Source organism: Martes martes (assembly GCF_963455335.1).
Source record: "Martes martes genome assembly, chromosome: 6".
Classification (NCBI taxonomy): Eukaryota; Metazoa; Chordata; class Mammalia; order Carnivora; family Mustelidae; genus Martes; species Martes martes.
In genome coordinates this window covers 92,622,224-92,643,282 of record NC_137893.1, presented here as the reverse complement: position 1 = coordinate 92,643,282, position 21,059 = coordinate 92,622,224, and the positions used below count along the sequence as shown (strand labels likewise).

Sequence of the window (21,059 nt, the reverse complement as noted above, 5' to 3'; positions counted from 1 at the left end):
TATGTTTAAAGATGTATTTGTTTATTTTAGGGAGAGAGGGAGTACAAGCGGGAGGGGCGGGGAAAGGGAGAGAGAATCCCAAGCAGATTTCTTGCTGAGTGCAGAGCCCCATGCCGGGTTCAACGTCACGACCTGAGCCGAAACGGAGTCAGATGCTTAACTGACTGAGGCGCCCAGGTGTCCCAAGAGGATTGTTTTTAACAGTGGTTTTACCAGAATTTTAGGAGTTTTTCACCCAATCATGATTTAAAAAAAAAATCTAGGTCAAGGATTTATATGCCTGGTTCCAAAGAAAGGAACATTTGCATTTCGTATTTATCCCTACATGTTATTCATGTTGGAAAGAAATGCAGAGATTTCGAGGGGGAAAAATTATTTGCTATAATTGCTGCAATAAAAGTTGACATGTATTGAGCCCTTCATATGCGATAGGTGCCGTGCTAAGTGTTTGAGTGGATTAGTTCATTTACAACATAAACCTAGAGGATGCCTGGGTGGCTCCGTTGGTTAAGCATCTGCCTTTGGCTCAGGCTCAGGTCATTCTCCCAGGATCCTGGGATCTAGTCCCACATCGGGGGTCCTTGCTTAGTGGAGGACCCTGCCTCTCCCTCTGTCTGCCCTTCCCCCTGCTTCTGCGCTCTCTCTCTCTCTGAAAATAAATAATAAAAATAAATTTTTAAAAACCCGGTAAACCTAGAGGACAGTGTTATTAGTATCCCCATTTTACAGTTGAAGAAACTGAGGCCCCATGAGGCTAAGTAAAATATTTGAGGTTATACATCTGGAAAATGGCAGAGTCAGGGTGAAATGGAGACTGTCTGGCCAACCCTGGACCACTCCCGTCTGAAGGCTTTCATTAGTTATAAGTGTAATTAGTCCAGGTCCTACAAGTCCCAGGTCTTTATTTGCTTGTGTAAGGCCTAGGTATCATTGTAGAAATAACTGGTCCCTGTGTGGCCGGCCGTGGTAGAATACAGTCAGGAGACAGAGTAGTGTTCCCCGTGCTGAGCTTAACCTACGCTGTCCAATTGCTCTTCCCCCTGAGGGGTCATAACTGAGGAGGAGGCATCGCTTTTCCGGGAACATAAACTATTTGACCGTCCCATACTTGGGACAGTCAAAATCCCGTTCTCATCTAAATTAACTATACTTTCATTTCATATCGAATTTACATTTCCCTCCCTCCTAGCAGAAACAGAAGGGGGTTTGTTCTCTGTCCTTGTTCTCCCTGTTTTCCCTCCGGCTATGTCATGGCTCTAGTTCCACCAGAGTTGAGGCAAAGAGAAAGAATGTTAAGAAAGTAAAAGGGTCTTACTCAACTGTAGGTGCTGGTACCATCTTCCTGCCCTGTCCCCATGATGGCTGTTCAGGTCGTGGCTCATCTTGTGGTGGACCCTGGTATAAAGGCCACTGGGATAAGGTCCTCTCTAGAAGCTCAACCCGAGGACCATGCTCAGCCCCCTCTGCCTCACCAAGCACAGGCTGCACAGCCTACTTTTGCTGTAGCCTTCCCTCCGTCCTCCAGAAAGACCTCTCATCGTCAGACTTTCCTAGATGGGAGTCAGACATCAGACGTCTAACTCCAGGGTCCACAGGGGAAGCTACCTCAAGAATTTCAGCCTAATCCCTTCCACACACTTTGATGGTGTTGTGGTGCTGGCATGCCTACTCACTCACAGATGGGGCGAGGGGACACCATGCCACCACAGAGCTCTAGCTGGCTGACAACTGTCTTTGAAGAACTCCTCAGCCCTGCACACACCCAAATTCCCATGCTTCTCCCTGAGTTAAGGAAAGAGACTTAGAGTAGGTAATGGGAGCTTGGTTTGAATTCCAAGGGCATCTGGCTCGCTCAGTTGGTAGAGCATGCAATGATTGATCTCGGATCCCAAGTTCAAGCTCCACATAGGGTGGAGAGATTACTTAGTATATGTGCTGCCGAAGCGAGCACAGAGAGATTACTTAAATAAATAAATCTTTTTAAAAAAGAAAAAGAAAAAGAAATGCGATTCCACACCTAATAGGCTGTATAACTTTAGATAAGCCACTTAATTTTATTTAAAAGTAAATGACTATTTAGGCAATGCATTAGTCCTTCAAATACATAGAGAACCCAGGAGGAGAGTTGATCAAACATTTTCTCATCCAGTGTCTAGGAAGGTGTGACGTGCTCTTGCCCATGCTTGACAGGAAAAACTAAACTTCATCTTAACCTTCCCAGCCAATGTTTTTTTGGAGCAGTGATCACATTCCATCTCATTTTTGCTTCCTTCCACACAGGAACCTATCACTGCATATTTAGATACAAGAAATCGTACAGTGTCGCGACAAAAGATGTGATGGTTCACCCACTGCCTCTAGAGCCGGACATCATGGTGGACCCTCTGGAGGCTACAGTTCCGTGCAAAGGTTCCCGTCACTTCAGGTGCTGCATTGAGGAAGACAAAGACTACAAAGTAACTTTCCAGGTGGACTCCTTATCCTTTCTTGCAGGTAAGACATGAATTGTTGCATTGTGAGATCTCAAAATTTCCTCTGAAAATAGAGGTAAAGAGACATGAGGATTGCCTCAGAGGCAGAATGTAACAGAGGGTACCTCATGAACTTTACTACCTTCTGTTGCACTGTGTGGCCCGTGGCTTGTTGGTTTTTGGCAGAATTTGAGGGTGTGTGAGGGTGGAGCCCATGGGTGTTAGTGGGAGCTGTTGAAGACAGTGTTAAGACACCTTCACAGGCTTTCTCCTTCCTCAGTATATCCAGTATTCTGGTGGTCCCTCTCTCCATGCTATGCATCAGCGTGTTACAAAAGCACCACAGAAATCCTTCCAGATGCACAACTGAGCATCTAAGAAAGTGAGAGAAATAACCAAGGGCCAAAAACAGAGAGAAAAAGAAAAATAGAAATGCTTTAGCTTCTGCTGTGGCTTCTCTGAGGGCATCAGTCAGTATGAGAAACCCAGAAACTTGGGGTTGTTTTTCCTAAAAATTTTATTTATTTATTTGAAAGAGAGAGAGAGCACACAAGCAGGGGTGGGTCCGAGGGAGAGGGAGAATCAGACTCCCAGTTGAGCAGGGACCGTGACATGGGGCTCAATCCCAGGACCCTGAGATCATGACCTGAGCAAAAGTCAGATGTTTAACCGACTGAGCCACTCAAGTGCCCCAGAACCGTGGGTTTGAAGGCTCTGAAGGGCATGGAAGAAAGGCTTTGCTCCCTAAGCAATGACTAAGGGGCCCCGTGTCACCAGCACAGTGTCAAGACTCTCAAAGGGTGACATGTTCACTCAGAAGAGGATAAGCAAAAAAACAAAATTTGTCCGCCAGAGTTAAGAGGTTGGCCTCATTTCCGGGTGGGCACCAGTTTCCCCTGAGAATTACGACTGTCCTGCTCTCAAGCTGCAGAGTAATTAATGTAAAGTGGTCCATGGGTAGCACCCAATGGTACCTGGCACACACACACACACACACACACACACACACACACACAAATCAAATCCTCTAAGGTAGAAGGTACCCTCAACCCAGAGACCTCAGGGCTCCTACAGATTAAGGTGAACCTAGTATGAGCTCACAACCCCAAATCTCACAACAGAGACACCTTCATGAGGGATTTGCAAGCTCATTCATTCTTTGGACAACTATTCGTGGTGACATGCTCAATGCAAAACACCATAGGAAGCAATGAAAAGGGGACGTGAGAGTTGGGGCACATGTGTTACTAACTAGCTGGAAGGGTTCATGTCCCAAAGGACGACCCATATAACGTTAAATTTCCAAAATGAACACTGCAGATCAAAAAAACCCTGAAGTTCAGAAAAGCAGGACCCAGTAGAGATGAGGATTTAGAGAAGGTGTGTGATAGGAGGCTATAGACTCCCTCCGGGTACTGGAATACTGAAGCATTTCACCATCCCGTGTTTAACATGCATGTATTCAGTGCTCTCTAGGGGCCAAATCCTGAGCTAGGCACTGGGAGATGCAGTGATAAATAAGACCAGGTACCTTCTCTCCAAGACTTTATCAATCTAAAGGAGGAGACAGACCCATAAAGAAGGGACGCTAAACCAACGTGGAAAGGCAGGACAGGAGAAATGCACAGGGCATGACGGGATGCGGAAGAGAGGGATGCTGAGAGGCATTCTGATGTCCAAACTGTATGGGCACAGATTTGGAGTCATGAATGGTGGAGGTAGGAGTTAGGGGAGCACCATGTAGGGGTGGGCTGACTTACTTGTAGGCTGGGGGCATTTTAAAAACCACATCAGAAATGAATGTGGCACATGCCTTGGAAAAGTTTGGACATATTATCCATATTGGATCATTTCAACAAAATGTGTGCTTTGGAGACTCATCTTGTGACTTGATTTTTCCAATAATTCTATCTCAGAAAAAGAAGTTAATGGAAAGCAAGTATGTTACAAACACAGTTTCTCAGCAAGCTCAGTTTCCTGGTGTCCAAAGAAGCTGGACATTTTTTGTCACTTTACCAATGCTGCTAACAATTCAGTCCAGAGCTCAGCTATGAAGCTTAACCTGGTTCCAGGTAAGAGCATCTGAAATTTTTTAAAAATATGATAGTCATGAGCAGGGATTCATTTATTCATTTGCTCCCTCATTCATCCATTCAATAAATGGATGCTGTACACCTTCGTGTGGCAAGCCTTGGGCTAAGGGTGGAGGGTCTGGAAAAAACAACCACAACCACAGCAACAACTAAGCCATGGGGACTAGCCTCAGGTGTAGGGGAAAGATGGATGTGATGGCATCTAATGTGGTAAGGGCTGAACTAGAGATCATGGGTGAGGCCAAAGAGGCTGCCAGGTTTCATTCTGCTGGTGAGAGTCGGGAGGAAGTGGTCAAGAAAGTCTTGTGTATGAAGCTCTATTTCAGTGGAGTCTGGGAGGCAAAGCACTGGACTGGGCAGTGCCTAGTGTCTTTGTGGGACTGAGACCCCTTTGAGGTTTCAGCAAAGGAAGGGTGTCCCCACTAGACAGGGCTACATGAAAATATCAATCTAAAAAATAGGCAACCATCTTTCCCATCCTTCTTCATCACCAAGCCTATATCCTCCCCACCGCATAATATTTTCAAGGTAGAAGGTCATGGTTTATGGCCATTTCTGTAATAGCCCATGACCAAGAACTCTCCTCAGGAGCAGCAAAGAGGCAAGTGAATGAAGGATGGTCCTGGGCTTCCACTAGAAACAATCCTCTTCCCCAGAAATCTTGTCTGTACCAGGACCTCTGATATCCAAAAGACTCGTGACTCTATCACCAAGCATGTTAGGTTTACTGAGTGATCTGTGGTCATTCTCATGTATTGGTAACTGAGCTCTGGACACCAAAGTGGGGAGCAATTTAGAGTTCTCTATCTCCCTGACTCACTGTTCCCTGACCCTACCAAGCACACCTCTTCCAGGGGCAGCCAAGACCCCTTCATCACTGCCCCCCGTGCCACCATCTTCACCCAGGCACAGACATGTTTTATTTGTTTATCTTTGTTCTTCTCTTCCCTCACACCAGATCTGATTCCTCTTCCTTTTCCCAGTAGAAATTACTTACATATTTCAAGATTTTATACAATGACTGAGACCTCAGTTGATGTTAAATTTGTAAGTTGGTGAGAAAGGGATCTTATCATCAGAGAATCAAAGACCCTTGGAGATCAGAGATTCTGCAACAAATGTCATTTTCTCATTCCGATCTGGTCTTGAGTTGACATGAAATAGACTCAACTCTAAGGGCAGCCAGAAGGAACAAATGTTTACAAATATTGCTTAGAATATTCAGGTCATGGGTACCTGGAATTCCCACTATTAATTGTATATGTGAATTAAGGCAGTGCTTCTCAACCTTGGCTGCATGCTAGAATCACCGGGGAAAGTTAGAAAATAGCCAGTGCTTAAATCTCAGCCCCAAGGGGTTCTTATCTATTTGGGCTGAGTGAACCAGGACATTGGTATTTTCCTAGCTCCCCAGGTGATTTGAATATGCCAGAGTTGAGAATCCCTTGGATTAAGCCATATTGTCCCTGAGATTCCTAGTAACCTGATTATCTCTTATCAGAATGAGCACACATTAAGCTCTCGTGATTTTTCTGTGGCTTAGATTTAACAGAAAACAGAGAGAAGATTCCCAGGGATTGGAGGCGGGGACGAGGCATACAGGAAATAAATTCTGTTAGGAAAAGCAAATGCATGTGAAAGATTTCTGTCAAAAGCGCTAAAAGGGGCTTTGGAAAATCAGGAGCAAAGTAAAGAAAGTGGGTAATTCCAAAAAGGTTGCGGAAAACTAAAGAGAAAAATGAATTCAAACAGCAACATTCTAGCTAGGCCTGACCCTCTTTTGACTATCCTTTTTCCTCCTTTCAAATTGTCCTTTCTATTTCCGTTTCCAATGCAGGAGAGAAGATCATGTGCCGAGATCCCACAATAGGTGTTGGGGAACCTGGGAAAGTCATCCAGAAACTATGCCAGTTCTCAGATGTACCCAGCAGCCCTGCGGGTCCCACTGGCGGGACAGTGACTTACAAATGTGTAGGCTCCCACTGGGAGGTGAAGAAAAATGACTGCATCTCTGCCCCAATACATAGTCTGCTCCAGCTGGCCAAGGTGATCTTTATACCTCCTTGACTTTGAGCTCTTGGTGGGGAGATCAGTCTAGCTTATCATATTTCTTAGCAAATGGGCCTTGGCCTGGTTGGTGTTGCTCCCAAAGCTACTTTTATTTGTTTATTTTACTTTTATTTGTTTTGTTTACTTTTGTTTTATTTACTTTGTTTATTTACTTTTATTTGTTTATTTCCAAAGAAGGGGCAATCCTAGAAATGCTTTACGTTTTTCTTAAATACAAATATGGAGACTCCAAAATATGTATTCTGCTCTGGGACCAGCTGTGTATCTTCACCTTGACTTCTCAGTGCCTTGTTTCTATTACCTCTGAAGTACAGGTGGAATTATCTTCTTTTACCACTCTCCTTTGAATAATCTTGTTTACCAAGTAAGTAGCTCTCATCTTTTCAGAAGGAGGAGATACATTAAAAAAATAAGGTTCATTGGTGTAAAAAAAAATGCTTGGGCTTTCTGCTTTTATAAATCTGAGATTTCTTCTACCCTTAGAGGTAACCTTTAGTTATGAAAGATGGAACTAGCCTGCCTCTCTTACCTAGAAGAGAGGTTCCTGCCACGTGGTAGGTGAAAATTTCTCCTTTCATCAAAGTAAATAAATGTTACCTCATACTGAAGTTGTCAAGAGTAGAGACCTCTAAAATGCCATGAGTCACACTAAATAAATACTGACAAGGCCACTAGTGGAGTTCTAGTTAATGACACTGTTAGACAAGCCGTTCCAAACGCTCTCACTGTTGGAAGAAGAATTAAGGAAAAGGAGTGATACTGATTTGTGTCTCATCTAATTATCTTCTGTCTCTCCTCTTGTCTTGTACTAAATTCATTAAAATACCTGCTAGGTGCGAAGCATTATGGCAGCTGCGCTCAGGGTAAGGCCACCAAACCAGAATTCAGTCTCCGATTTGCTAGAGGATGTAATCCTGTTGGGTAGTTCAATACACATTCATTTTGCTTAGGATAATCAGGAAGCTCTGCTTGAAGAACTTGGCCTCTGAGTTGGACCTTGATGAGGATGCACCAGTGATACGAATTTCCCTAATTGAGAAATATAGGAATATTTAATTTGAATTCAATGTTGGGTCCTGGTCCCAATTCTAGATACTTAGATACATTTTCAATGGAAAGGTTGGCCTGTTAGCCTATCAGATCTATCCATTCAACGTATATTTATTAAATACCTACTATGTGCCAATTTATGACTTATACTGTATCAGGCATTACAGCATATCGGATGGAATATAACATGTTTCAAATTGCTAAGGAGCTTATAATTTAATTGGAGAGATACTGAAAGTCAAACACAAGATGACATTGGTAGAAATGTCACAAATGTAAAAGTAGGTTAAATAATACTTTATTTGGTAAATATGTTAAGAATGTTAAATAACATGCACAGGGGCATCTGGGTGGTGTAGTCCATTAAGCATCTGACTCTTGGTTTCGGTTCAGTCCCTGATCTCAGGGTCATGAGATTGAGCCCCACATTGGGCTCCATGCTGAGCACGGAGTCTGCTTGAGATTCTCCCTCTTCCTCTGCCAATCCCGCTCATGCTCTCTCTCTCTCTAAGATAAATAAATAAATCTTTTTTAAAAAAATAACAAATACTTAAGAAGTCAGAGGAGGAAACTCCCCTGGGTTGGAATACTCATCAAAGTTCTTTATGGATGAGGTTGAATTGGAATTCATCCTTTAATTGTAAGTAAGGGCTTAGGAAGTAATTGGGTAAGTAATTAGGAAACAGAAGTGGGGGTGACCGTATAATTTACCATCCAAACCAGGACACATTTTGAAAATAAAAGAGAGTGCTAGTAATAATTACACTGGGTCAGCAGACATAAAGCAGAACTGTCCCAGGAAAATTGGGATGGAGAGTCACCCCCCTAATGGTGAGCAAAGTAAGTGACAAGAAAAAGCAGAGTAGCAAATGTGCTTCTGTACAGACCATCAGGGATAATTTTACTCAATTTTAATCTTACTCTCTAGGAATCAGATCCCCTTTCCTTTTTCTTTAACTAGTAGTCATCAGGTTGACATGTGTTTTACTCTTCCCCTTCTATGTGTGAGGTCTTATTCTATTCTGAATAGCACACAGATTAAGAGATAAGTTATTTTATAGGGTATATTTATAGGAATGGAGAAAAAAAAGAAATCATGAATGTAAGAGATTTTCATCATGGGAAGATCGGCAGGATTTGTTGACAGGACTGACTGGCAAGGTTTTTGAGCGTCTGTTTGTGTTGGCTTTTGTTTTACTAGGCTTTGATCAAGAGTCCCTGTCAGGATACGAAGCTCCCAACATACCTGAAGGATCTTTCTATCAGCACAGGCAAGGTGAAACACGAAGTCAGCTCATTTCCTGGGAGCCTGGGAGCCATCATTAACATCCTCGATCTGCTCTCAACAGTTCCAACCCGAGTAAACTCAGAAATGATGACGGTGAGTTGGTTGAGACCTTACAGGGGTTTTGGGTCCCCTCTTTCCACCCCTTGGGACTTCTGGTCAAGAAACGTAACTCGTCGCCATTACAGCTCCTTCTTTGTCTTCTCCTGAACAATACCCTGGATTTTAGGGTCACAGAGCATGCTTTGTGTTTTGTCAGCTATGGTTTTTAGGGTCACAGGGGGTGTTTCTAGTATTCATTTCGAGATCAAAAGATTTCTTTAGTGAATCTCCATCTTAGTTTCCTCATTAAAATAGAATGGATACTTATCTGCTTTCTAAGAAAACCAGGAGGGAAAGGTTTTCAGAATATGTACAAGGTGGAATTCTCAGTTGTCTAGAACTAAACATGAACTTGAGGCAGTCAGGGTTCTGAAAGGAGTCACCCAGAATTCAAATGAAGAGTTCAAATGATGAGACTTTAACGAAAGGATACTAACGAGGTCAATCTGGGGATTAAAAAATAAAATAAAATAAAAGCCAGTACTACCCTGAGGCCTAAAGGGGAAAGGAGAGGAAAGAGTGCTCCTAAAGTGGAGGGAGAACGAAACCTTGGAGGAGGGATCACTAGCGGGAGCAACAGAACTATCACCAAAGATGTACAGAAGATAGTATGTGTGTAGAGGGGAGAGGGGGTGACTGGGGTGGGTCATAAGAAAATATATTTCAACTTCTTCCTTCTCCCACCTTCCCATCTCCTGCCAGTGCTTCCCAGTGGCCAAACACAGCCAGAGGTACCTGGCAAGAGCTTGGGGAGCAAGGGTCCAAGGAGGTTATGTGGTCCTCCTATGGCGAGGGTAATGGAGTGCCACCCATTGGGTGGCTTACCATGACAGGAACTTATTCTGTCATAGTTCTCAAAGCTAGAAGTCTGAAATCAAGGTGCCTGCCAGGCCATGTTCCTTCCCAAGTCTCCAAGAAAGACTTTCTCTGTCTCTTCCAGTTCTGTATAGCTCCAGCACTCTTTGGCTTGTAGCTGCCTCAGTCCATCCTCTGTCTTCACAGGACCTCCTCGTCTCCATTTATCTTCTCCTCTTCTGTCCCTCATAAGAATTCTTGACATTGGAATTAGAGCCCACCTAGGTAATCTGGGATGATTTCCTCTCAAGATCCTTAATTTAATCACATCTACAAAGACCCTTTCCCCCAAATAATGTCACATCCACAGGGTCTGGGTATTAGGACATGTTCTTTTGGGGACCAACATTCAACAAACTACAAGGCTCATAGTTTCAGATTGAACAGAACAAGGCAAAGGAGGGCAAAGAAATTATATTGAGGGAAAACCCAAATGGAAAATGACAAGCCCAAGTTTATGGGAGGGAAAATAAAAATATTTAGAAAAAAAAAAAAAGAATGATGTCTTTGCCAGCAGTTTGACATTCAGCTTTGGAGAGGGTCTTTTGAAACAACTTCACCCTTGTTGAGAAAATATCACTCTCTACAGGCTTGAGATTTAAGATAATATAAAACGGTGAATACATATCTCTACCAGTCTGCTGAATTGGCCTTAGTGGGTAATGGGGGGTGGTACTTGGTAAATGATTAAAGAGGTCTCCCAGCCTTGGGGATGCATCGTCTGCTAATTCCCTGCCTTAAGAAGGAGGGACACAGAGCCCCATTGCCTGTGATGCCTCATTTTTCTCTTATCTTTTCCTCTTACCTGTTACTACACAACCAGCTTCCAGGGAGATGTTATTTTTTCTCTTTCATGATTGAAAGAATTTGGTTGGTTTGACCCCATGTCATCTCAATTACAGAACATTCTCTCTACGGTTAACACCATCCTCAGCAAGCCCATGTTGAGTACCTGGAAGGTGTCCCAACAGCAACTGAACAACCAGAGCTCACAGCTTCTGGATTCAGTAGAAAGATTTTCCCGAGCATTATGGTCTGAAGATAGCACTTTTTTGTCCATCAACCAAACAAATGTGCAGATGAGGAGCATGATAATAAAACCTGGCCATCCAAAACCCTACAAACAGAGCTTTGTTTTCTCAGACTCAGACCTCTGGGGCAACGTGGCCATTGAAAAGTGTGAGCTGGGAAGCCTGCCGTGGGGTTCATCTATTGTCACTGTGGCTTTCCCAACTCTCAAAACCATCCTCACCCAGGACAGTCAAGGAAAGAATGTTGCCAACAGCTTAGTGATGACAACCACTGTTAGCCACAATATAACCATGCCATTACAAATTTCAATGACTTTTAAGAACATCAACCCTTCAGGTGGGAAACCACAATGTGTCTTCTGGAATTTCAGCCTCGCCAACCACACAGGGGGGTGGGATAGTAGTGGGTGTGAAGTGAGCCGAGTTGACAGGGACAGTGTCTCCTGCATCTGTGACCACCTGACGTCATTCTCCATCCTAATGTCCCCCGACTCTCCATACCCTGGTTCCCTCCTGGAAATACTACTGGATATCATCTCCTACATTGGGTTGTGCTTTTCCATCTTGAGCTTAGCAGCATGTCTAGTGGTGGAAGCCGTGGTGTGGAAATCAGTGACCAAGAATCGGACATCCTATATGCGCCACATCTGCATCGTGAACATTGCTGCCTCCCTTCTGGTGGCCGACATCTGGTTCATTGTGGCCGCTGCCATCCACGACCATTTTTATCCTCTCAACAACACAGCCTGTGTGGCCGCCACCTTCTTCATTCACTTCTTCTACCTCAGTGTCTTTTTCTGGATGCTGACTCTGGGCCTCATGCTCTTCTACCGCCTGGTTTTCATCCTGCATGACACGAGCAAGTCCATTCAGAAGACTATTGCATTTTCTCTTGGCTATGGCTGCCCTCTTGTCATCTCAGTCATCACGGTGGGGGCCACCCAGCCCCAAGAAGTCTACACCAGGAAGAATGCCTGCTGGCTCAACTGGGAGGATACCAAGGCCCTGCTGGCCTTCGTCATCCCAGCGCTGATCATTGTGGTAGTGAACATGACCATCACAGTTGTGGTCATCTCCAAAATCCTGAGACCTTCCATTGGAGACAAGCCAAGCAAGCAGGAGAAGAGTAGCCTGTTTCAGATCAGCAAGAGCATCGGGGTCCTCACACCACTCTTGGGGCTCACCTGGGGTTTTGGTCTTGCCACTGTGTTCCAAGGAAGCAATGCTGTGTTCCATATTATATTTACGCTCCTCAATGCCTTCCAGGTAAGTTCTGCAGGGCAGGGCTCTCAGGAAGTATCTGAACTGGTGGGACAAATTAATGATAGAAACACAAACAGGGGTAGGAATGGGGAAGGATTTTAGTCCAGAGGAGGCCCTAGCCCTAAAGAGGGGGAATTACAAGAACCCAGGGAGATAGAAGGGACCCATTCCTCTGCTCCCATGGAACCTTATACCTCTTATCACCTGCATTATAATTTAGCTGTATGCATGACTTACTTTGAAAAGCCCTAATAATACAAGTAGGAGGAAAGTCCCTTCCCTACACAGGATTTTTCTATTTACCCAACATTATCACGATGCCACTTATTATCTCCTAAATGAAAATGCCACTATTAAACCAAGTCATTTCTCCACTTAATTTCCACAAGCATTAAATGAGCACTATCTTTGTGAAGTCAGGGATAGCATCTGTCTTCCTTATCACTTTATCCCTAATATTACCTAGTGGTACAGTGTAGGTGCTCGATAACCGTCTGGCAAATAAAATGAATGTCATGTGCCACATAGTATGTTCTCTAGAAACATTTGCTGAAGAATGAGAGACCGAATGCCCCATGTAAGGTAGACGTTCTGCTCTATTATACTAAAATGAAAAAGACACACCCTTTGCTCTCTTGCAGTACATAACGAACTATATACAAGCCACTTTGTTAGAAGAGCTTTAGCAAAGGTATAGGCAGCAAGGAAGGAATGCTTAACTGTGATTCAACCAGCAGGTGGCGGGTAAGCATGGGCTCCCTTGAGCTGGCGAGGAGGCGAAACAGACATGGTCCCAGATGCTCTTGCCAAAGCCGCAGACCTCTGCTCCTAGGTCTGGCTTCAAACTATAAGGCTCATGTCTAATGAAGTGTACAGCATGGCCTGACTAGAAGGGACTGATTATTTCACCTGAGGCCCCAGGTCTGCATCACAATGACGTAAACACTACTGCAAATAGAAGAGGTGTATTCAGCTGCCCAAACAGCAAGCCCTCCAGTCCACAAGGAGGCAGGGATAAGGAAAGAGAATAATAACCCTCTCACATGATAACATTTAAGGTCCCCTGGTGTGGACCTACTACATCCCTTTTAACATTAATATCCACTGGATTCATTCCATAAATACAGCTGTGGAAAGAGGTAGCAGAAATTCAATGCCGGGCTAACAATACTTCCTATTTTGCTGGGCAATAGACTATGATTAAAATATCCTTTTTCCCAATTCTTTTTTTTTTTTTCCCAGGGATTATTCATTTTACTCTTTGGATGCCTCTGGGATCAGAAGGTAAGAACTATAACCGTTTCATGCTTCTAGAAAAGTCAAAGTGCTTGTGGCATATTGAACTCACGATGGCTTCTTTTAAACAATGGTAGGTCCAGGAAGCCTTGTTAAAGAAGTTCTCACTGTCAAGATGGTCTTCACAGCACTCAAAGGTCAGTCTTTCCTTTTAGAGACTTTTGAAAACATTTCTCTCCACACCCAGGTTTAGCATAGATTATTTCACTGTTTTTGCTTTGGACTTGATTCTGCCTATTAAAGTCAGCCACAGAACTACCATTAAGATGCTGTCCCACATCTTTTAGTAGGAATCGGATAGCACAGATAATACCAATTGGAGGTCGAAAATCAAAATTCACTGAGAAATAAGAAATCTTCTGGGGAAATTTAAGGCACTAGAGAACACAATGTAAAGAATAACGACGAGTACATTTTCCGTAATTCGTTTTGGAAAGTAACCATTGCACTCAAACGTATTTGACTGTCGTCACATGTTAGAAGATACCAAACCCTATCAAACAGCAAAACATGCATTTGAAAGTTATTTTCCTAAATCTGATGAGAGTCCAGTATTTCCAAGTGGCTTTCCTGCTTGATTTGTTTGAAGTAGAAATTCACGCTTGCCCAGGCTTTTTCATGGGAATAAGAGATGCAGACAATGACCACTAGTGGGCAGCAAATGAAACATCCTAGAGATAAAACAGAGCTTTGGTTTAACATTTGTTTTGTAACTGTCTTTCTTCTCTTTTTTAGTCAACATCCCTAGGTTCATCGACACCAGTATTTTCTATGAGTTCTCCCATATCAAGAAGATTTAACAATTTGTTTGGTAAAACAGGTACGTAGTGACCTCTAGGTCACTCCCTAGAGCAGTTACTTAACTTTGGGTTGACTCAAACAAATTTGCCCTGATGGGGAATCTCACACCCCTACCTTCCCACTCCCCACTTTATGACAATCACCGACAATAGCCTCATTTGGGGGCAGAGGTTAAATACAGGAACTTGCTTACATTTTCCCAAACCACCAGGAGGCTGGTACAGAGGGCAGCTAATAATAACTTGAGGATAAAATTTGGAGAATCTTGACAAGCCTGTGGAGAGCTGTCTGTCAAAACTCTATCAACTACAAAAATGAGAACTGCAAATTGCTGGCCTTGTCAAACATGGAGTTCTTTGCTATTCGTGCCTTTTTTTTTTTTTAAGATTTTATTTATTTATTTTTGCAAGAGACACAGAGAAAAAGAAAGAGAGTATACAAGAAGAGGGGGAGGCAAGGCAGGGAGGGGTGGTGCAGAGGGAGAAACAGGCTTCCCGCTGAGCAGGGAGCCGGATGCAGGACCCTGGGATCAGGACCCGAGCCAAAGGCAGACGCTTAATCAAGTGAGCCACCCAGGCGCCCTCTTTGCTATTCATGTTAAATAGAAATAGGAAGGTCCTGTTTATGGACTCAGGTGTAGCAAAAAATAGATTTAAAAAGGTCTACTATAGGATCACATGCTGTGGGCTCCTTTCCCCCTTTTTATTTTCCTTTCCTTTTTCTTTCTTTCTCTCTTTCTTTTTTTTTTTTTTTTTGGAGTGTGCTTGTTGTACACATTGATGTTTACAAAACTGTGCATAAATGTAGGAGGAATCACCCAAGTTATAGTCACTCCTATTCTATTAGGAACATGCACAGCTCAATCCCTACCTTGGATGTATAAAATCAATAATGTTAATGACTTTGAGCAATGGGTCTCAGCTATGCTGGGAAGTTGAAACCTCTGTCCACCATTCCCTTACCTCCAGGAAACTAAGTACCAGAATTGCTTCCAGCTTCTTGAAAATGAACCAGTCTCATAAAGGCAGGACCTAGAAATGTGTCAATACTCCAGACTAAGGCTTTTCCTGTAAAATCAAATTCAGGGGCACCCAGGTGGCTCAGTGAGTTAGTAAGTCTCTGCCTTTAGCTAAGGTCATGATTTTAGGGTCCTGGGATTGTGCCCCACATCAGGCTCTCTGCTCAGCGGGGAGCCTGCTTCCCACTCTCTCTCAGTCTGCCTCTCTGCCTACTTGTGATCCTTCTCTCTCTGCCAAATAAATGAATAAAATCTTTTAAAAAAAATCAAATTCAGAGAATGCCTATCAGTTGTTAGAACTCCAGAGGACTTGGTGTTTGGGACTTCGATTTGATGCATTACTAATGAGAGTGGAGGGGCTTTCCTTTTGACGTTGAACGTCTGTGATTGGGCCTGCTGTGAAATGATCCGACCTTCAAGGGTACGGGACCACCATGGCACTTGGCCGGCACTGTCACTGGAAGATGCCGACCATTTGCGTCCAAGTGAAAACCCTACAGAATGAGTTTACTGAATCAGAATTACGCAATCTGAGGCAAAAAAAAAAAAAAAAAGTGTTCTTTTTTTCTGAATCAGTCTGATCAAAGTTGGAGTTAAGGCTGTGTTCCTGAGGTCCCAGGGCCTGAGATTCCCGATCACTGCTATTGGAAGTCCTCTCCAGGTTCATTCATGCGGCTCCGTGTTGGCCTGCTTGAGGATCCCATAATCACTGTAACTTTGGTTTATGTTGTCAGCAGCCCCAAGGGGCCCCCCAGGCAGTGATGGAAACCTTGTTAGCAGTGGCAGCTCACCAATCTGATGGTAGGGTGGGCACGGTGTCCCTTCCTCACCTAGCACCCCGACCCCACTTGCCCATGCTCAGTCCCTGCCTCCTGCTGATGCCAGCCCATGTGTGGTTGCTCCATGGCTGCCCCTGCCACCCTGCTGCACTTTTGTTAGCAGCCCCGACCTCCACTTCTTTCCCGGTCCTGCTTTTTCTTCTCCTTTAATTTGCTACTTTCTTTCCTTTTCTGCCTTTCCTCCCCTCCCCTTCCCCTCGCCTTCCAGCTCAGCCCTTGGACCCCTCCCAGGAGCCTCCCCAAGTCATGCCCACCCAAGGGGACCAGGGAGCTTCCCTCACGCGATGTCCCCAGGCCCGTGCATGTGGTGGCATGTGGAGGGCTGCCCATGTTCACATCCTCCCTGTCCTGTAGAAACCTGGCTGCTGGTTTGATGGGAAGTAGTTAGTGCTTGTCTTGTCGGCTGCCATGCATGCTTGAGAACGACGGCTTTGTTTGTTCTCTGGCCCTTCTGGGTCCTGGGAAGGGGGTGGACATGGGTTTGTTTCCAGGTATGGCAGAGCCTACCTGGCTCTCGAGGGAGAACTCCCCTCGGGCCACATTGGGAAAGGCACACGCCACCGTGATTCTGAAGTCTTGCGCTTAAGCCTGAGCTGCTGCTCTGTTTTTCAGGAACATACAATGTTTCCACCCCAGAGACAAGCAGCTCATCCCTGGAAAACACATCCAGTGCTTACTCCTTGCTCAACTAAGAACAGGAAAATCGACCCATGTGTGACTTCTTTAAAGGACAGTGGATATGCTCAGAAAAAGAAAAAAAAAAAAAATCTTTTCAAAGCCGTGGGTAAAATGTTTCCTCCCTAGGCTTTCTGGAGCAGATGCTGAAGAGACTCTCTCATTAGGAAAAAGCTTTCTTTCCTAAAGACAGACTAAATGTAATTGTTAAGTTTATTTGCTGCCCCACCCCCACCTCTTGTGTGATACTAAATGTGTACAGTATTTAAGTGAGATTCAAAACCCCTGAGGCCCGACTTCCCTGTCTGTATTGTAAAATAGAATTTCAAAGAGACATTTTTCCTTGTCACACGTTGGGCACAAAAATAAGCTTTGATTCAAATAATAAAAACAAGGCTAGTACCTAGGAAATACTTCAGTGAACTCTCAGAAGGAAGGAAGGAAAGAAGGAAGGACACAGGAAAAAAGAACAAAGTAGAGAAAAACAATAAGAACCACATTTTTAAAATTTCCATGTTAATCATTCTGATACTGCAACATGGAGAATACAAAAATGGCTCAAAAACAGAAACTGAAATAAATCATGGAGAACGTTTGGTATTTTCTTGGTATTTTCTTAGCTACATGAGAAAAAAATTTTTTTAAAGGCAGTGGGAAGAGATTGGGAGGAAATTGTAACATCAGCATGCTTGCAAGTGGATAATAATATTTACAAGAAATGCATGAAAGAAGATGTAATTCTCCTGATGTTAAATGCACACAGACATATGCTGATGCACATGAAGGTTGGAGCTCAGGGCAGGGAGCAGGCAGAGGAAATGGGATAGCCACACTTCACCAGATCCAAGCAGATCCAACTGCTAGTTACATTTTCTACCATTTATCAGAAAAGCCTTACCTTTTGGTTTGTTCCACTTTCTGAAGGCAAAAAATATATATATTTTTATATCCATCACTTGCCAAATGTGACATATGGTGATCTAAATGTGATATATTGCACTGGAAACAGATCGCAACTGTTGTATATTGCATTTAACAGCTTTAACCAGGTACTTCTCTGTGCATCATAGGATAGATTTTCATAATCTTATGGCATTGTTTATCATGTTGTTGCTACTGTGGATTTAGAGGCCCTTGGTGTGTGGTCTAGTTCCCCATGTATTAGCTCTTTCAGTCCTTAAATTCCAAGACCAATATACGGTAAGAGTTTTGTATTGTCTAATTTGTGTTCATTCCAACCACTCAGAAATCCTCTGAAATGAAATGTTACAGTTGGCTACTCTAGGCTCCCAATGACACTTGACCTTGATGAGTAGATGGTGGAGCTTTCCCTGAGGATTTGGTTGTCTGTGAATTACGTGCATGTGTGTCTGTTGCTTGTGGTGTGTGCATTTCATAAAAATATAAATATTTATTAAAATTGTACCCATATTAAAGTTAAGCATGTGCTGTAGCCACGCAACCATACATTCCAAATTGAAGTCTGATCCCAAAGACACAGTGAAACGGAATAAAAATATGGGGCTACTCGGGGATTGTGGGCCATGTGGTCTTCGTAAGGACTGAGAACCAGCAGGGATCCAACCATCCGGAAGGTGGACAGAAGAGGCTGCGATGTAGTAACCTTTTATTCATTGAGTTTTGAAAGAGTTCTCTTGTAACATTTTAACTCTTTAACATTTCTTCTTTTTATTTTTTATTTTAAATTCCACTTTTACCTCTCTTTTCCTCAGGGGGAGAAGCAGGTGGGGCAGATAGAAGTCTTAATAGTGTTTCAAGTAAATGAGCTGCTCGTTTCTATACATTCACCAATGATGTAGACATCTACTCCCACGTTTGTCTGGAAATTGTCACAAAGGAAATGATGAAGCTATAAAATTCTCCAGGGATGGTCAGCTTGGGGCAGAAATCAGTACCGAGGTGACAGAGCCAGAGGCTAGGTTGGAGGATCAATGGGATGAGAATTAGAGGTTCGAGAGAGAATGGCTTTGACCGCTATGGTTCCTGGAGTGATCTCAAGGATAACGGAGGCAAGGTTATATAGTACAATGTGTGAGCCTGGCCATCGTGACATGACCGGCCAAAGAAAGCGGAGCCTTCAGGAGGAGCTCCAAGATGACAATGGGACAAGAAGCACTGACCTTCCAGCCACGACAGCAGGGATCCTTTGGGAATCGTTGTGTTGTGAAGGAACCTCTATAATGGCAGGAACCTTCGCAGCATTCATAGGATGTGGGTTTGGCCCTTTGCCCACGTCCATTTACTGGGGCACGTTTCCTTACCCGCAACACACACCTGCGTGCACACACACACACACACACACACATATGTGCATGTGGTTTTTAGCTTTCAAGCCACCACACCAGATCGATATTCCAGAAAACCTATGAAAACAAAAACTTAGAGACGTACTTGCTCAACTGCAATATAGTTTAACCACTGCTGTTTGCCAAGAATATCCTAAAAGAAACAATAGAATTCAATATTGTAAAAAGAGCCGTCCGTGAGTCTGTGAGGTCCGTGAAAGCAGGAGCCCTGCCTGGTCCTGTGTTCACAAGTTCTCCATCAACAATAACTGCAAGGATTTTAGCAGCAGATTTCTGAGGAAGAGGAGGAAGGAATGTGAGCTCTGATGTTGGTACAAAGTGAGATATATGGTCTGCCCTGCTCTCGAAGTGCTCAGTGCTTTCCCATGTGCCTGACCTGTCAGTGGCCAAAACTTAACTTGCGTTAAAGGGCCTTCTATCAAGTCAGTTTCTTGCAAAGGGGTCTGTGCTAATGCTTCAGAGGTTGTGAGGTGAGAGCATTCACAAAGGAGCAACTAATCTGAGCTACAGAAATATTCTCTGGGAATATTGTTAAGTCCACTGTAACACATCATGTCTTGAAGGAGTCATGTCTGCCATCCTCCTCCCCATTTCTTATAGATGGAAAAAGAGATAAATAAGACCCATGGGGTTTTCAGGATATAAGTTGCTAAGGCCAGAAATTAAGAAACACTGGGAAATTTTAGTCTTTTGTCATTTGTGTAGAGAACTTCAGAAAGATCAGTGTTGGAAGGTCAAAAAAAAAAAAAAAAAGTGACATGGGGATGAGAAAGAGCATAGCGACCTGTCAGTGTAAATGCAGGGGAGGGAGTTATTCTGAGGTGAGAGGAGAAGAAAGTCACAACCATTGAAGAAGACAAAAGGAAACAAGTATGGTCCCAGAAATCCCGTGTAGATGGAAAGCATTTGATCTGTGGCACATGAAGGTGATGTCAGACAGAAATTGTGCACCCCAAAGAGAGCCGTGACCCAAGCCAATGGAAGTCTGTTTCCCTGAGTGCCCAAAATAAAGGAGGGGCTTACAATGGATGTTATCTTTCTTATGTATTTTTTTAAAATGTCTATGAAAATAGTGTCTCATCATTTGACAGATGTTAGCTTTGGAATGAGAGGCTACAGATTTCTAACAGTGTGACCTGGGATATGAAATCATGTCATCATAGTACGCCAGCACACAGCTATGTGTCCTGTCCATGCTTATAACAATAAAATATCTAGTGAGATCTCATGAAGCTTTCTTTATATAAATTGTCTGCTCTTTTGTAACTAGGCCAGTGCTGCTGTTTCAGGCTTCCCTACCAGAAATCCAACCAGCATTTAATAGCATTCTTTAAACAGTGAATGGCTGCTTCCGTTCTCCAGGCATAGTGGGGGGTGGCGGAGGCCAGGGGAACCAGAAGCTTCCAGCTGAGCTCACTTGGTTGACAGTGCCAACATCTTTCCTCCCGCCATCCACACTCCCGTGCACCATGTGAAGCCTGGAAGGTTACAGTGGGTTGAAAGGAGGGACCTTGAAGCAACACTTTCCGGACCTAACTGCCCAGGAAACAAATAAACAGATATGTGTTCTAACATTTGTGTGTTGGCTTGGTTGGAATTTTCATGGGCGGCTGAAAACAGAGCCCTGTGAGCTCTGTTAGCCACAGATTCTTTCTGCAACGTGGGTCCATATTTCCTGTTTTCATATTCTATTGCTGCGTAACATGTTGCCACAAAACTTAGAGGCTTAAAATAGCACCCATTTATGATTGCATGGTTTCTGGGGGTCAGAAGTCTGGGCATGGCTTCACTTGGGTCCTCTGCTCAGGGTCTGGCAAGGTGGAACTCAGGCTGGCAGCTGTGGATTCATCTGAAAGCTGAGCTCCCCATCCAAGCTCATTGGT

At 43.8% G+C, this 21,059-nt stretch overlaps 1 protein-coding gene across 4 annotated transcripts in view; it reads left to right on the top strand.

Annotated features, from left to right (window-relative positions):
- ADGRF5 (adhesion G protein-coupled receptor F5) overlaps positions 1-19,912 on the top strand; it is a 97,237-nt gene extending 77,325 nt beyond the window's left edge. For all 4 annotated transcript variants that reach the window (XM_080806028.1, XM_080806026.1, XM_080806025.1 and 1 more), the window contains 9 exons: positions 2,281-2,493; positions 4,388-4,543; positions 6,402-6,610; positions 8,886-9,065; positions 10,829-12,223; positions 13,463-13,504; positions 13,594-13,653; positions 14,252-14,336; positions 16,787-19,912. In XM_080806028.1, the coding sequence (XP_080662154.1) occupies positions 2,281-2,493; positions 4,388-4,543; positions 6,402-6,610; positions 8,886-9,065; positions 10,829-12,223; positions 13,463-13,504; positions 13,594-13,653; positions 14,252-14,336; positions 16,787-16,866 (2,420 nt within the window). In that variant the 3' untranslated portion in view covers positions 16,867-19,912. The remainder of the gene's footprint in view (positions 1-2,280; positions 2,494-4,387; positions 4,544-6,401; positions 6,611-8,885; positions 9,066-10,828; positions 12,224-13,462; positions 13,505-13,593; positions 13,654-14,251; positions 14,337-16,786) is intronic.
- The last annotated feature ends 1,147 nt before the right edge of the window (positions 19,913-21,059 follow it).